Raw genomic sequence first — 17,905 nt, forward strand, 5'->3', positions numbered from 1 at the left:
AACAAAAATAATGTGAAAACATCAGCGCCTGACATTTATTCTTGCATTTATCCTAAGCACAAATGTAATGTTTAAAGCAGAATTATCAGCTATTGTAGCTGATTACCTGCATTAACTGAGCTTCAGGTGTTCGTACTTTTCATCTGTGTCACTGCATGTGATATGAGGCACACTGAAGAAGCCTATTGTGCACGTGTAAGTGCTTTTATAATTGTCCACTCAAATGCATATTTCCATTTCAAGATGCACAAAACCGGCAAATTTTATAGCAGTGGTTGATTGACAGTTATAACTATCACGCTAGAATTTCTTGGTTTTATCCGATTTGTACTTGAGAATTAAAACAAATTCCATCATATAGCCACTGTCATGTATATGCCACCATAATGGATGCTACAACTCTGGATGTACTTATGAAACAAAAATAAGAATGAAGGCTTAAGATAGGCTAAGACTTTCTTCTAGTGCAACATCTACAACCTCATTCAACAGTCATTCATTCAATAGAGATCGTTTATTCCCTATTTGATCTATTTCACTCAACCACAAGATGTCGCTGTGGCCTCCAAGCTTCACTCTGGAGCACTCTGAGCTTGATTGCTTTGCCTGAAGTAAGAACATGCCACCACATTACCATGTACACAAAGAAATGTAGAAATAAATGTGGAAATAAATACATAAATTAATAAATAAATAAATACAATCATGCATAAATAAAGAACTTCATGTATAAATACAAATTTAATATTTAAACATTTATTGTTTGCATATATGCAAATATTTGTATTTATGAATCTATTTTTAATATTGTCACATTCGGTCCTCCATAGGATGAAAACATATACAGGTATGTTTATTTATCACGGGCACCAGGTGGCGCTCTCGAAACATTTCCAACGAGTCTTTAGAATCAGAAATGAATGAAATAGATAAATGAATTAACTGCATCAAAATAACTTTATAAAGTGAATGAGTTGATTTTCTTAATGGCAATCCTTTGTCAGTGTGAAAAGCTTTGACTGGATAGTGAATCCTATCATGTGATAATTTATTTTTATCATGCTGAAAAAATGTTATGCTTGTGGATATACTGTATTTATATGTAAATGCTTTCTATAAACTTACCTTATGTCTTTTAATTAAATTTATTTTATTTTATTACAGCTTTCTATCCTCTGCAGGAGAGCAGATGCACAGAACTTTAAAGTTGTAAACATCGTCGGTCTAAAGTGAGTTCTTTTATGTTGAATTTCATACATTTAAAAAAGACATTAAAAAAAACATTTGCAAAGTAAAATGATAATTAATAAGTGATGTGTATTATTTTTTCTCTTAAGGCCAGGAAGCGTCTTTGTGGACAGTATTGCAGAATATAACTATCCAAACAACGACACCCAAATTCAGTTTCTAAACCATGATTTGAAAGCCACACTGGAAAACATCTTTAATGACTCAGTTTTGCTTAAGAATCTCAGCGCAGCTCTCGGCGATATTGTCATTCATGTTACACATATTGAAATGCAGACAATAGAAATATCAAGTAATTAATTTTATTTATTTTTTTAACAGACCACCTTGATGTAATGTTAGGCTATTTATTAGTCAAAAATGTAGCTTTCATTTAATATTTTTAATAACTATATATAGTTATTAAAAATATTACATGAAAGCTAACTTTTTGACTAATAAATAGTGCATATATATAATATTTTATATATATATAAAATATGCCTTGAGAAAGCTTAAAATATTTTGAATTAATTTATAGAGCTTTTTTATTTAAATTTCATATTGTTGTTGTCTTTTTTGTGTGAATAGATATTTCAGATCTAGAACCATATGTGCACTGCACAGTGCTTTTTCCGGGTTTCACAGAGGAAATTGAAAATGGGATATCATGGATATGTGCAGGACCATGCAAAAAAATGCCCAACTTCTGCAATCAACATGGGGAATGCTTAAATGGGATAAATGTAACAAGCTGCAAGTAAGTTCTGCAAAGCAAATATGCAATAATGGGATTTGCAATGAGGTTATTGCTTGTACATTATTTGATCAAAAAGATGTTTATGTAAAAACTTTGACAAAAATAATTAATAATATTAACAGAAAGTGGTTAACATCTAACAGAAATGTAAATAGCAAATATAAAATATTTTCTTTTTTGCTACATAATTTAGTAATTCAATTGAAAATCTAACCCTCCTGTGGATTTTTGAGCATAATTGTTTTCTTCTTTATCTGAGCAGTAAAAGACTTGGTGAATTTTCCTCCATTTGCCATCTGAACATACCAAAAAAAAAAAAAAATAATAAGTCTAAGTAAAAAAAAAGCAACACCTTTGGTATTGAAAATTGACTGATAATTGAAAATGAATGGGAAAGACCAAAAAAAAATTAGCAATTTGTTTTATCTGTCAAATACAATAAATAAATCCACCACAATGCCCAAATTACAGGGTGAGACTCTAAAACATTCTCAGTGCAAAAATACACTCCCACTCACACACAAATACACTAACACACACCAAAAAAATTAACCAGTGAGACTATAAAACAGAGGTTTTTTTACATTTGTCAAAAAACTAAAACAAATCAGTCACAATGCTAAACACCCACTCTCAGAAATGAAGGATTGAGACGATAGCACACACACACACACACACATTCCATGTTTTATTGGGACTTTCCATAGACATAATGGTTTTTATACTGTACAAACTATATAATCTATCCCTTAACCCTACCCCTAAACCTAACCCTTACAGAACACTTTTAGGTTGCATTTTCAAAAAGCATAATTTATTATGATTTATAAGCTGTTTTCCTCATGGGGACCGGAAAAAATGTCCCCACAACGTCAAAAAGTTCAGGTTTTACTATCCTTATGGGGACATTTAGTCCCCACACAGTGATAAATACATGTTCTCTCTCACACACACACACACACACACACACACACACACACACACACACACACACACACACACACACACACACACACACACACACAAACACACATTTGAAAAATATAATTTTATTACAGAAAGTTTGAAATTGCTAAAGGTTTACTCTGATTCTTCTGAAGTTTGCAGTTCATTTCTTGATATTATTACGCATTTACTTTGAATTATTAAATTTCTACGTTTGAAATAATTATTGGTAGAAAAATGCTTATTCTGTGTCTTCTCATTGTAACACCATGGTCAGGTTTGAATGCAAGCAAAATCACATTAACTGCAAAAACTGACACTTTAAATCAATTTTAAAAGGCTGAACTTTGACAAATAATAGTTTGATAATGTCTAAATATTTATCCACATGTATATCTTGTGAAAAAATATAAAATTAGGTTACAACAAGCAATCAGACTAAACAGTATGTGACTTACAGTCATCTACTGGCTGTTACTGGCTTGACATGTTTTTCAAGTCATGTTATTTATATTTTGTTCACCAGATACCAGTTTAAATCACATTTTCAAATTCATGTTTCAACTTATAGAAACGTAGGCTCTGAATTGTATTTATTTTCAAAAATGTGCTTATGTGTATATGCAAATGAATGGCAAAATTTAGAAATGTACATGTAAACAAGATCAAAATAGCATAGCATCCCAAAAGAAATGCAGAATATTATTGTTCTAACTTCAGGGAAGTAAAACTATCATCATAAAAAAAATGGGTTTCACATCTAAACCTTCCGGTCAAAAATGACCGTGAATACCAAAGGAAGGTGCCTTTTTTGAAAACCATAGGAGGGTTAAAGAAATACACTACAAAAACTCTAACTCATCCGCTCCTGCTCTTGTTTTATTAATATTGTCTAGGTGTACGCATTCTAACTTTGAGGGGTACTATGGAACACATTGTGAGCTGTACCGCAGAGAGGCTGGCTTCTACGCTGTTCTCTTTGGGAGTTTAGCAGCCTTTGCTCTCCTTCTCATTGTTCTGACTGTGATGATTGTGGTTCTATGTAGAAGCAAGAGGTCAGTATAGTTGCTTATATGATGAAAAATGTCAAGACCAAAATAAACAAACAAAAAAAATAACTCTAATTTTGTGGGGTCACTAATTGCAGGATGTCAAGCACAAGGAAGTTATCACAGTTTGATGAAATCTTTGACTTTACATCAGGAGGTATGGATTCTGTTTGTTGCTTTGTGGGTGTTTGTGGTTATACTTGAGTAATGGTGGTACACAACACATTCAAATTCAAAGGACAAATGAAAACAATGAGCATTTGAATTGCAGGATTCAATGACAGGTATGTTCTGCATGAAGATTTTCCTGTAGCAGAAGATTCAGCACCTGGAACTTTTAGATATTATAACAACACATCTGAAAGGTAAGATGAGCAGTTATGCATTTTGTTTGGAATAATAATAATAATAATTAATTACTGAGACTGAATTATTATTTATTTGACAGTTTTTTTGTTGCATTTGTGGTGATTATTTAGCTTGTTTATTTAATTTAATCACAATTTCCCTATCCCCTGCTGCAGCTAAAGACCAGAGCAACATGAACTGCGGATATCTGATGAACAGAGATGATATTCTTAACAGTATGTTTAGGAGAATGTGGACACCAAAAGTTTAGGGAGTCAACATATTACATGCATTACTGAGTCTGATTTGGCATTATTTAAAGTCTATCATGAAATCGTAGGGTGCTCTGACTCTGGAAATTAAACATACAAAAATCTTAACTATTTAACTTGAAATGTATTTAAATTGTATGCTTTCATATTTATATTAACAGTTACAATATGTGATAATACTTCTGTAATATTTGTTTTTGTTGGCAAAGATGTAGTATTTTTGATATTTGTTATGATTGAAATATTTAAGGGTGTTTGTGTGCACTATGTTCTGATTTACATAACTTGTTTCTACTGAGATATGTGTCTTTCACTTTATAAAATATTTGCTTAGGTGAGTCATATTAGCCATTGTTGTATTAGTATTTATGAGGAAAATAGCTGCACTGAGGACATTTTTATAACCAAAACTCAACCTAAAATAAGCCACATGTACAAATAAAAACGTAAAAACTTTAATCTGCACCGTCTACAAATGTCATGGTGAACTTCAATAGCTTTTTCAGATGTATGATCATACATGGTACTTGCAGTGATAATGTATGGTCACAAGGGGGCGCAAATTATGTATTTATAAACATGCTAATGCTTATGTATTTTTTATTTATTTCTTGTACTGTATATGGGACTGTAATTGCTTGGACAAACTCTAACCTTATCTCTATAATCTTTGACGCAATGCACAATAAAAACTACCTGTCATAGAGACTTTTGGTGTCATGCACATATTTCATTTGCAGATATTTTTTCGGAGCTTTTCAACATATTTCAAATGTTTTTAATTATTGTACAGATTGAGTAAATACAAAATGAATTCGATATAGGGAATACATTTTTTGTTATGCTAAAATGATAATGAATCATTTCCATTAATTCACACTGACTGAGCACTTTTATAGGAACATTGTGGTCCTAATAAAGTATCTGGCATGGTCTTCTGCTTTTGTCGCCCATCCGCCTCAAGGTTCGAAGTGTTGTGCATTCTGAGATGATATTCTTCTCACAATAATTGTACAGCGTGGTTTTCTTAGTTACCGTAGCCTTTCTGTCAGCTCAAACCAGTCTGGCCATTCTCTGTTGACCTCTCTCATCAACAAGACATTTCCGCCCAGAGAACTGCCCCTCACTGGATGTTTTTTTGTTTCAAAAAATGTATCACATTTTTCCCCCATTCTGATGGTTGACGTGAACATTATCTGAAGCTCCTCCCCCGTATCTGCATGATTTTATGCATTGCACTGCTGCTATACGATTGGCTGATTAGATAATCGCTTGACAATGTAGGTGTACAGTTGTTCCTAATAAAGTGCTCAGTGACTAAACATCAAAACTTCAAGGTTACCTGGTTAAGTCTTTTGCTCAAGGGCACAATGGTGATAGCTGATGCATGTATAATTCACTGTCAGTGGACACAATGGCTGACTGTATGATTGGACACAGAGAGTGATAGATGCCTGTTTGTTCTGGAAGTTAATTTTTAAAAGAATGATGGGCATATCTAGTCATCATCTTAAAATAGAGCACAGGAAGTAATTCCTGATGTTGTTTTGCTAGAATCAGGCCCAGCTCCACAGGGGGGCCTAGGTGGGCCTGGCCCACCCAATCATGAACTTGGCCCACCTTGAGAACTACACCTACACCCACCCCTCCAACTGTTTGGCCCACCTGGCGGGTCCTATGGCCCACCTTACATCTTAGAGCTGGACCCAGGCCTGCCTAGAATTGAAATTCAGTGGGGGTTTTTATGCAATAATTTTTTTTGAAGAGTATTAGTATTTTTCTTAATTTGCATTACATTTGATCTGAACTGGAAACTTGTTGGCATTTTTGGACCTAATGTATGTGGTTTTACAATCTTCAGTTCCTCCATTTTCTCTTTTGATTGGGCTGCAATTAATAAGGAAGCTTATCTTTCTTAGAGCTGAATTATTGGTTTGCAATGAGTCATTTCCATTTCACTGGCTCGGGTCAGGTCAATCTATTTTAAATATCTATTAAATAGCAATTTTTTTTTCTCTTTGTACTATTGATGACTAAATGCAGCCAGTGCCAGCCAAATATCAGTTCAATCGATTATGATGGACTTCAGAGGGTGAACTGATGCCAACTCCATCCATAAGACATAAGACAATATGCCATTGCCTGAACCTTGGATTTAGGATGGACCTCACTGAACCTCACCAAAATTACTGGCCAGGTTGAACTGCGATGCACCACGCTGATCTCTGCCAGCATCCGTGTATTGATGGACTACACTCTTATAATGGTTTCTCCCAAGGTTATTTTTCTCCATTAATCAACATCTTACGGAGTTTTGTGTTCCTTGCCACAGTCGCCTTCTGCTTGCTCATTGGGGTTATAAATACAATTATTATTTAATTACTTATTTTTAAACACATTTAACAATCATATCTTATCTAATTGCACAATGATGATTCATCGACATTATAGACATTACAGTTTTATCGTCTGTTAATGCCTGATCTTCTGTAAAGCTGCTTTGAAACTATGTGTGTTGTGAAAGGCGCTATACAAATAAAATTGACTTGACTTGACTATTCATTTATTGGACATCTTTTTCAAATAACTCACATAACAGAGAAATTATTTTGAGACAAGCTTAAAAAGTGATTACACTATACTGAATTACATCCAAGAAGATAAAAAATGTTGAGCTGGTGGTGGAGGTCAGTGTTACTGACAACATTATTTGTGTTGGGGGGGTGGGGGTGGGGGTGTGCACTTTGCTCATCGTTTCATCCAAGTGAGACTTCTATACAAAAAAATTAGACCAGAGAAACCGCATAATTTTCAGCTTTGGTAGAGGGTGCCTCGTAAAACTGTTCTGAGATCTGCATCCATCATTCACAAACCTACCCATCACCTTTATCAAGGCAAACACAGAACTGATCAAAGATCAGTTTTAAAAAGCAAAAGTATAGTTCACCTTCATCCTGTCTGGATCGAGGCCAATAGCAATGAGGCAGAGCACAGGGGCGTGGGTGTGATAAAACAGGCAAAACAGCAATATCTTTGTGTTCCGGAGTGATAGGACATACTTCAGAGAATGAAATATGACAGAAAATCAGATAAAGACCAACTTGATTCATAAATAAGTCTTATTTATTTTTATTACTTTAGAGGATACACTACAATAAGCACTATTCAGTTTTGGGTAAGAGGACAATGTTAAATACTTTTACACATCACAACATACTGTGTTCTCAGTGCACTTTCCTTTATTTTTATAAGTCTATATATTCCACAGCAGAGATGTCTATTTCTTCTTAAAGGGATAGTTCAGCAAAAATGAAATATCCCTTTAAACTTGCCTTCATTTTTTTTTTTGCCAGGTTAAGACATAGTGAAAGATTAAATAATAATAAAAAAATAAAAACATACAATGTAAACATTTCTTGTTACACAAACCGGTAAAATAAAGGGGAAAATGTGGCATCAGTTGAGTTTCTGTCCCTTTGTGAGGTGTAAGGTGCACTTGACATCAAACCTTTTAAACAGCATGTTTTTTAATCTTACTTTCCTCTATTTTTTTTGTTGCATGGCACTTGCTACATTTACTGAGTTATCAAGATGGTTCTGGAAACGATATATAATAATAAAACATCTCATTCACCAGCTGCCAGCAGCCAAAGTCTCAGGTGCCCACACCCACTGTAATCACGCCTGACAGGAATGCAAGTACAGTAACAGGAAAATCAGTATTTGTGAGTTCGGCCAAATGCATAACGCATGGACTTTAACTCCACATAGCACTTAAAATCGGTCGAAGATTTGTTTTTCTTTTAGGAAGTGTTCATAACTGACTGTTTCAAATAGGACAACCATTCAAATATATAGATAGGGGGTTATTGTTTCTTTGTATGCCTTCATGTAGGGTTAAATACAGTGCCATGTGTACTTGTTGAGTCTTTGTAATCCACAGTTGGGTATCTAAGAAGAACTATAACTATAATGGGAGGTAGTACTTGAGAAAATCCTATTCCAGACAATGGCTTACAGCTTCACGTGAAGACAGCATTGTAAAAGACGAGAGAAACACATTCACAGGTTCACAAGTATTGGCTTTTTTTGTGCAACAAAAGAACTCGACACACAACACCTCAGTAAGAAGCCAAGGATTGGGAATACTCTCATTCAGAGGGCAACATTTCTGTCTTAAGCAGCTTATAAAAGCTTTAAAAATTGCCAAAAATTGGGCAATGTAACACATTCAAGCTCTCCTGTATCACTCACACCACTCACAACAGAAAAGCAATACTCAGCCTGTTCCTATGTAACACAAATAATCGAGACTACCTGATGTACAGACAGGCCACTTAGACAAAAAACAAAATAAAAAATAAAAAGCGAGTCCAGACAAAAGCTGAGAGTGCTGGTCTAACAAAAGAACAGCTAAATGCTTAAATGCAATATGCATGCAGTATTCGCCATGGGATAGTCAAAGATGGAATACCCTTCACTTAAAATGCTGGCCTCAAAAGACGTTGGGCCATTTTATACTTCATATATGGTAGACGACAAAAACGTACAGAAGCATTACTGACCTTATGTCCCTGTGATCAGAAAACCAAGCTCTGAGACACAAAAAGTTTCTTCAATGCAATATAAAGAGACTACAAAAAAAATGCATGTACAACACTCAAAAACACTGAAGTAAGGAGGTACCAGACCTGCTAATACCAAACAACTGCACCACGTTATCATTTCAACACTTACGTTTCACATAACAATGAAACAATAAAAAACATATTCCGAGCTCGTCCAAAGAGCCGTGAACTGTCCGAACATTTTTCATTTTGTGAGCAAAAATGAAATCCCAGTAACTGCAACTCGTACGTAACTTGCTCCAATTTACACTAGGTTAAAACTAACGATAACGACTGCGACAAAGCCGCAAAGCGACGACACATCACAAGTGATGTCTTAGTTCTTTCATACCCAGTCTAATTGGCGTGTCGTTTTCCTTTTGCTTTGACAGTCCAAGTCTGAATTTGAATCAGAGGCATCAGTGCCTCGACTCACCATGCTATCCATTAAATACTTCTCATGTTTGTCCAGGTACGCGGGGCGTTGTGGTAAAAGGAAGTAGTGGGTGGTGCTGGCTTTCTGGCCATCCTCCATGACAGGTAGAATGCACGGGGAGCCTTCGCTATTCTGTCGTTGCAAACCACGACTGACGTATTTGGGATCCGGGGCAAAGCTTTGGGTAGTGGGCATGATCCCGTTGAGGTACATCGGGAGACTCTTGGGGCTAGGGGTACGGGAGCTACAATCAGATAGAGGTTCTCTAGGGGGCACTTTAGGAGGTCTATCATCATCGCTGTTCGCCCCCGATGAGACTTCAGCTGACCAGCGCCGGTAGTCTCCCATCTTAATTGGACGTGGGGGGATCGGAACTCTAGGAGGAACCTCAGGTTTATCCAAGCCTTGCAAGTTCCGATTGTGACTGGACAGTCGGAAAGAAGTGGGTTTGTTGAAGCAGCCAGCAGGGCCGGAATGGGAGCGTCGTAGCTTCCGTTGCGTTCGTTCCTGCTGTCGGAGGCAGTTCTGCTGTTGTTGTTGTTGTTGCTGCTCGTGGTGGTGATTGCGAAGCTCTTGTTCCCTTTGTTGGGTTTCGAGCTCCTGCCTTGGCTTCTGTGGTTGAGTTTGTGGATGTGGTTGCTCCTTCTGCTGTGTTGGACCTTCGTAGTATGCATAGTTAATCAGTCCACAACCCCTTAAACTCCTCCTGCTGGGCATTCCATAGCGGAATGAAGTGTGTTTGGAGCAAGGTTCGGAAACTAGGCAGTGATTGTCTTCTCCATTGAAGAACTCAACTTCATTGTCCATGGCCTGATCCAGGGAATTCTCGACTGAGCCAGGAATAGGAGGAAGGGGCTTGGTGGCTCGGCTGGGTGTCTGAGGAGGGCTGATGCGGTCCGATACAGTTAGACGTTGAAAGCAGGGAACCACCTGGTCATCCTCAACAGGGCTGGATGTAAAAGGGTCTGGAAGCAGGGTGAGCTGGGAAGGTTTGGACTTTTTGGGGGGCAAGGGCTGACCTCCTGGGCTGTTTGGTGAATGAAGATGGGGAGTCCGCTGTTCTGGTAAAACAAGAAGGCAAAGAATGTATTTAAAAGTAAATTAATAAATAATTATTTTATTGATAAAGCAATCTTACTGTTATCAAAGTAAAGCTTTGACTTTCTCAAACATCAACACTTTTTGAGCAATTAAGATACCAGTGGCTGCATCCACTGGAACAATATGTTTTCTTCATTATTTCATCCTATTCCACCTTCCTCTAGTACATTTAATATGTTAACAAAGAGTCATAAGATACTTACTGTCTCCTACTGAATATGATGACAGCACCTGTTGCTTGGACTGAAGGTTATAATCCATAGAAGTATCAAGGGTGAAGTACAAGCTGAAAAAAAAAACAAGAATCCAAATTAACATTTCCTATCAGATTGGCACATGGCACAAGGTTCATCAACAACATATGAAACATGTTGAAGACAGGCCATCTCCTGGTGGATGTCCAGAGCCTTATAAAACTAATACATTTTCAGCTCTGAAAATGCATGAAAACCACATTTGTGTTTTGGTGCTGCACTCACTTGTGTAGATCATGGTATTTCCAAGAGGGCTTAGCTCCGGCCATACTATACCAATGGCTGTCCCGCGGGAAAAGATTTTGCGCGGGTAAACAAATCTCCTGGGCAGTCAAGCCTGCAGTGGACATGCTCCAGCTGCAGTCGGTTCGCATTCAGGCCAGGAAACGCTCCACCCCGCCAAGCTGGCAGCTGTTGACCTATACCTGAAACACAGCCATGAGAGAAAAAGACATGAATCTTTTGCAAGGAGGCTTTCACTGAAATGTCATAAATGAGACTTCTCAAATAGCTCAGTTGTTTCTCCCAAAAATTTAAATTGTAGGATTTTGAAAAAAATCAAAAACAGGTTTAGAACTTGAGGGCGAATAAATGATGAAAGGGTTTAATTTCTACGTAAACCATCCCTTTAATTCTCCTGCTTTTCAGGTTTTTTTGTCTTTCTGTGAAAAAGATCCAAGTATTCACACATGTGTCTAATGAGTTTCAGACGAGTTCACGATGCCACAAATTGTAAAGTTTTGCCTAGATGTTTGCAATTAAATAAAAAAATCTGATTTCTTAAAATGAACTCAAACATATCTAGGCCTAATGACCAACGCTATGTTATCACATTAATTTGACAGCTCTATAGTCTTACTGCATATCAACAATTGTCTTATTTGTCTTTATTTGAGTTCTCCTAAGGAACTCCAGCCAAAACACTTGAGACAAAGTTGATTCTTCAAATAAACATAACTAGGAGCTTCACTAAGTCTCTTGAGATATGAAAGATCAACTTCTGAGCAATAACATTTTCTTGTGGGTTATTATAACCAGTAACTTTGCATATATATACATTCATATCTAAATAAGAAAAACATATTATGCGCTTAGAAAGCATCTCAGTGTTTTTGGTTGTGCTGCTGTTGTGTAAGAATTGTGACATTTTCTCGAGTTGATTCTTGAGCTGTGTGCACTGGGCTATCATCAATGCACCATCTAATACACCTCCTGCTTGCTTCCCCTCGCTTTATAATGCAGTCAGCCAACCCCGCCGCACTACTCCAGCAGCCATGTGCACGGAACTCCATCCACGAAATTTCAGAAAAGAACATTGAGCAAAATCTGCTTAGTTTCACAGTCTGTGGTATGACAAGCACTCAGTTTGACAGCACTAAACAACACTTATGCCCCTATAGTCCTGAGGACAGAGCCAAACCGAATGCTCTCCTAGTTGTCACACACAAAAACAATACAAACTACAGACTTCATTGCAACAGACTCTTGTTATGCAGTGCACCAATGTAAAACTTTTCTTCATAAGGGCAAATACCACACCATAATTTCAGATGTTACACAATGCCTGCTAGCACGATTACTAGTGTGACTCGTGTAAATACTATACTTACAGAGGAAGTATATATCAATATATCAAATGATATGCAAGCAAGTCTTGAATTTTCTGCCTTTAAATAAGTAAAGCTTTTTTCATTACTTTAAAAATTATGTAGGTGGTACATTTTTAAACAAATGGTGTGACATACTTCTAGGAGTTATTTAGTGTAGACTCCAGTAAAACACTTTGAGAAACCAGCTTTACACCCCTAAGAACTCGAAGAGTGATGGAGCTGGAGGCAAGGTACATCCTGGTGTTAGCTTACAAACACATATCACGCTCACGTGCTATCAAATAGCAACATTACGACAGCCTTCTACAGATACAAACAATGCATATGACCTATGCCTCTTAAACAGTAATCAGTGTTTTTATAGAAACGATTTATTGAAGGGCTGTTTTAAAAGCTACAGGCACAATGCATGTGCATGGTACAAGACTTTACTGCAGGATCAAGTGTCATATGCAAAGGGACATCAACAGGATATGTGCATTCAATCAATAGCACACATTTCAACAATAGCCAGTATAGAATGCATATTATCTAATGATACACAGTAAATCCCTGACTAGTCATAGGAAGCAAGTGAACATGTCCACTCATGTCCAGACATTTTAGCCAATGTAATTCTGTAAACATGCACGTGATCTGACTGGGTCAATTGATTCAACAGGGATGAGCATTTCTGTTGTCCGACCCTGATCAGATTCATAAACGCAACCAGTAATGCATTCTGAAAGCTTTGGACCTTGGATACGGTCACTATGAGCACACAACGCAACCTGATCTGCAATAAAGAACCCCACGGGACAAGCGTTTCCTCTGCAACAGGTGCAAAATGGACAGATATCCTAGTGTCCGGCACAGACAGTTCTCTGGAAAGACGTTAGGTAAACAAAGCGCACTGAATATGTTCATTTTGGTGTAAAACCATAAAGCATGCTTTAAAACATTGACATATGAATAATTCATAAACTTCACTTAGCTTCTTTCACATATCTAATCTATGATTATTGTGTCTCAGAACCATAAATAAAGAGGGTTTGAGACATGTGGTTGCATTGTGCAAGAAATAAAAGGGTCCCAGGTCACATTTCACACCCAAATAAAAACTATATGCATGTGTATATATATATATATATATATATATATATATACACACACTCATCGAGCACTTTATTAGGAACACTATGGTCCTTATACGGTGCCAGACGTGGTCATCTGCTGTTGAAGCCCATCCGCATCAAGGTTCGACATGTTGTGCATTCTGAGATACTATACTGCTCACTGCAATCATACAGAGTGGTTATCTGAGTTACCATAGACTTTCTGTCAGCTCGAACCAGTCTGGCCATTCTCTCTTGATCTCTCTCATCAACAAGGGGTTGTTGGATGTTTCTAGCCACCATTCTGACTAAACTCTAGAGACTGTTGTTTGTGAAAATCCCAGGAGATCAGCAGTTACAGAAATACTCAAACCAGCCCAGCTAACACTAACAATCATGCCACGGTACAAATCACTGAGATCACATTTTTTCCCCATTTTGATGGTTGATGTGAACATTAACTGAAGCTCCTGACCCATATCAGCATGATTTTATGCATTGCACTGCTGACACATGAATGGCTGATTAGATAATCGCATGAATAAGTAGGTGTACAGGCATTCCTAATAATGTTTTTCATTGAGTGAATACATAAAATTATATGCATAAATATGCATTATTTTCATCACAATTAAGCTTGTTTTCTTATACTTTTATTATAATACCATGAGGACTACATTCTTCAAGAAATATGTCATAGTTTGTTTTTTACAGCGTTACAGTTATCAGAAACAGTTCTTTTGCATTACAATAATGCAAATTGGAGGGACATGTACTTAATTGTCAGGAAAACAATGTTTCAATGCAAAGCATGTTAGTGGTTAGATTGGCTTAATACTATTATTTAAATTATTTCGATTTTGGAGTTAAATGTGACCTAGAGATTTTCTTGAAAGGTGACATCCTCCCACATGCACAAGATCTATTTTGTTCTGACAAAAATTTGTTGGCGACTCCACAACTAATTTTTCAACTTTGGTCCAAAAAAGGCAGCGAAATTCAGTAATGTCATTGTGCATGGCCTACAAATAACGAAATATCTGCGTCCAGACAATGAACTAACCAGCCACTGATATGACATAGTTAGAAGGTATGAAGGAGAGACAGGCGCGCGCGTTCACACCCCGCAATTGTCACCTCCGTCGCGGTTTCCAGGCAACCATACCCGATCTACCTGTCCGCTTCCGCAAACTGGTGGGATGAGTCACTTACACTCGATCACACCTGACGAAATACACCTCGCACATTTCTTTAATGGGGAGAAAAAAAAAACGTATATGTTTCTTCATCTTGTCAAACATATTACATCATGACATTTTATGACAGTGCAATGCGTATTTGGCCACCTGATCTTAATTATTAACGCTACATGGGTTTAAAAATCTATAATCTATTCTAAAAATGTACTTTTTGTCTTAAAACCCTAGAACTGAAACAATGTAACAGAAAAGAACAGAACGCACTGGTGATACAATGCATCACTCACAGTAACATTGTAACAATAATATTATTACATTGTTACACTCTTCTTAAAAAAAAAAAAAGCCTCCTGATTCCCTCCTGATTCAACACACAGACACTTGCATTCCTTATCTGATGTGCTGTCACAGAATGTGATAATATCACGTCACTGTCGTCATCAGCGCGCGCACACACACACACACATACCCACGCGCAAACACGCAAAACCACAATGTGACAAAAACATTAAAACTCACCTTAATCCTCTGACAGATTATATCTGCAATCTTTTATGTCCGGGATTAAACATTCAACATGCTGTAATGATCCCGTTAGGTCCTATTGAAAGCTTCAATGTAACTCTCTTTCAGCTCTATAGATGAGCGACTACAATCACAACAGCGCGCGAGAAGTTAGTTAATAAACGACTGCTCTGTGTGCGATGTGCTTTAAAGGCTCACTGCAGTCTGAGATCACACAAGCCCCGCCCCGCCCCTTTAAGCGGGATTTAAAGAGACAGTGCGTAATTCTCTGCGGTTATCTGTGCAGGTCTTGTGTCTGGGTTAGGTAGATGGCAATAACAGTATTGCCATCTACCTAAATAAAAGTTTATTTAAGTTGCTGTTACTGGACTCTATTTCAAATTAAAAAGCAGTTCTCTTAATTCTGCAGAGTGAAAAAAAATATTTTTGAAAGTACAGATATTCAATGTTGTATTTCAATTAATGAAAATTGTATATTTAGAAAGTTTAAGATTTTTTGTATGATTTCCCATCAGTTTGGGTTATAAGAAATATATACAACGGGAAAAAAATCTCATTTTATCTATTATAATTAATATAATATAACAATAAATAATCTATTAAATATTTATATTTTATATTTATTATTATTATATTTAATATGTACTTTTTATATTAAAGAGAAAGTATCATAGTATTATATTAGCCACACTCACACAAATTTGTATGACAGAAATCCCAATATGTATTATATAAGATAAAAAGGGCTCTCAGATATAGCCTATTAAAATCTTGAATCTATAATGTTTTATTTATTTATGTATTTATTTATCTATTTATTATGCAGGGAAAGTATATATTTTGGCTTTTTGAACTGGACATTGTTTTAAGTTAAAAAGCAGTTTACTTAAATAATAATGCAGTGTGTACAAATATTCCATGTTGTCTTTAAAGGTCCCCTGACATGCTTCTTTTTGTAGGCTTTGATATAGGCCTTAGTGGTCCCTAGTACTGTATCTGAAATCTCTTTTACAAAATTCAGCCTTGGTACAGAATTATAGCCACTACAAGCCAACCCATAATGAGCTTTCCTTCAGACATGCCGTTTCGGTGTCTGTAGTTTTAAATGCTAATGAGGAGGAGAAAGGCGGGACAAGGTGTAGTGTGGGTGTGGTCTTGACCAGCTTGCGGCAACGGTACCATGCATGTTTACATTGGATATATTGCAATGGCACTATAGACACGCAGTCGTTCAAGCATTTCAGTTTGAATCAGAATCAGAATGAGCTTCATTAGCCAAGTGTGTGCAGATAGCATGGGGAAAAAACTGTTTTTTTGTGCCTAACGGGCTAGGTAACCATAAATAGTAAAGCAACACAATTATATATAATTAGTTGACTTACTTGTCCGAGGTTTGTAGGTCAGCCAAAAAGAGTTGGTACTGATCCAGACTTCAGTTTCAGCATGCCCAGCTCTGAACTGACCCATGTTGTGAAAACAGTCGTCTGTGAAATGTTTGGCGCAGACATACAAAAATTTGGTGTGTTGTGTCGGTGCATTCCCAGAGTAAATTAAATTTATTCATTGATCCTTCTGGGGATTGGATGAAGGAAGTAAAAAAGACTTCTGTGATCATTTGTGCATTCAATTATTGAGCAAATTTTGTGATTCGATCGGTCACACGCCATGATATCTCTCGAGGACAAACTAAAATCACGCGCGCACGTTCGTACTTCCTAGCTCGAATTCTCTGGGCGGGCAAAGCAAAGAAGGGGGAGGTAACCTTTCCCCCGTATGACGTCATACGGGGGAGATTCAAGATCAGCCCGTCTGAGATCTCATTTTCTCACAGGCAGAGAAAGATAGCCAAAACTCGGTTTACACCGACTGAAATTTCTAGACACGAGGGGACCAAATACAGGCTAAGGGAACTAATATTAATGTTAAAAAACCTCAGAAAGTGAAAATTTCATGTCAGGGGACCTTTAAATAAATATAAGGCCAAAAACTGTATGCATAGTAATTTTAAGATTTTTTTGTATGTAATTTTATAAAATATATATATATATATTATTATATATATTTTTTTTTATCATACCATAGTTATTTTATTTGAATTCTATATAATTTAATATTAGCCAAACCCCCAAATATTTATATGACAGAAAAGCCCCTTAAGTCCTCTTTAAGATACATAGGATTTTTAAATATTACCATGAATGATCTCAGAAATAATAATAAAAAATCTAGATTCTCACTACAGTTAACAAACACTAATTGTTTATTTTATAACTAATTTAATAAAATAAAACATTTGAATTACACTTTGAATTTAATTTGTGGGTAAGAAAAAGATACAGTGAGGAAAATAAGTATTTGAACACCCTGCTATTTTGCAAGTTCTCCCATTTGGAAATCATGGAGGGGTCTGAAATTGTCATCGTAGGTGCATGTCCACTGTGAGAGACATAATCTAAAAAAAAAATCCAGAAATCACAA

The 17,905-nt window shown here is 36.5% G+C and overlaps 2 protein-coding genes across 2 annotated transcripts; one reads left to right on the top strand and one right to left on the bottom strand.

The window, feature by feature from the left end:
• The first annotated feature begins 386 nt into the window (after positions 1-386).
• On the top strand, positions 387-4,185 carry LOC127625991 (uncharacterized). Its single transcript, XM_052101490.1, has 6 exons — positions 387-407; positions 1,165-1,229; positions 1,338-1,540; positions 1,819-1,987; positions 3,829-3,987; positions 4,080-4,185. Exons 1-6 carry the CDS (start codon positions 387-389, stop codon positions 4,183-4,185), a joined length of 723 nt encoding a protein of 240 aa, XP_051957450.1.
• A 3,637-nt stretch (positions 4,186-7,822) lies between these two features.
• errfi1a (ERBB receptor feedback inhibitor 1a) lies at positions 7,823-15,566 on the bottom strand. The gene is made up of 4 exons (XM_052101598.1): positions 15,422-15,566; positions 11,225-11,424; positions 10,949-11,031; positions 7,823-10,705 (listed from the first exon to the last, which is right to left on the bottom strand). The coding sequence occupies exons 2-4, from the start codon at positions 11,371-11,373 to the stop codon at positions 9,555-9,557; spliced, it is 1,383 nt and encodes a 460-aa protein (XP_051957558.1). The 5' UTR covers positions 11,374-11,424; positions 15,422-15,566; the 3' UTR covers positions 7,823-9,554.
• Positions 15,567-17,905: the final 2,339 nt, after the last annotated feature.

The sequence above is a fragment of the Xyrauchen texanus genome, chromosome 32, assembly GCF_025860055.1.
Source record: "Xyrauchen texanus isolate HMW12.3.18 chromosome 32, RBS_HiC_50CHRs, whole genome shotgun sequence".
NCBI lineage: Eukaryota > Metazoa > Chordata > Actinopteri > Cypriniformes > Catostomidae > Xyrauchen > Xyrauchen texanus.

What these genes read in the sequence shown, in the direction of transcription:
- errfi1a (XM_052101598.1), bottom strand. Translation starts at nt 11,373, where the DNA reads ATGCGAACCGACTGCAGCTGGAGCATGTCCACTGCAGGCTTGACTGCC. An exon ending in AAATACCATGATCTACACAA is followed by an intron (nt 11,032 to 11,224) that starts GTGAGTGCAGCA and finishes TTTTTTTTTCAG; the next exon opens with CTTGTACTTCACCCTTGATA. An exon ending in ATCATATTCAGTAGGAGACA is followed by an intron (nt 10,706 to 10,948) that starts GTAAGTATCTTA and finishes TTGTTTTACCAG; the next exon opens with AACAGCGGACTCCCCATCTT.
- LOC127625991 (XM_052101490.1), top strand. Translation starts at nt 387, where the DNA reads ATGGATGCTACAACTCTGGAT. An exon ending in GCAGACAATAGAAATATCAA is followed by an intron (nt 1,541 to 1,818) that starts GTAATTAATTTT and finishes TTGTGTGAATAG; the next exon opens with ATATTTCAGATCTAGAACCA. An exon ending in ATAAATGTAACAAGCTGCAA is followed by an intron (nt 1,988 to 3,828) that starts GTAAGTTCTGCA and finishes AATATTGTCTAG; the next exon opens with GTGTACGCATTCTAACTTTG.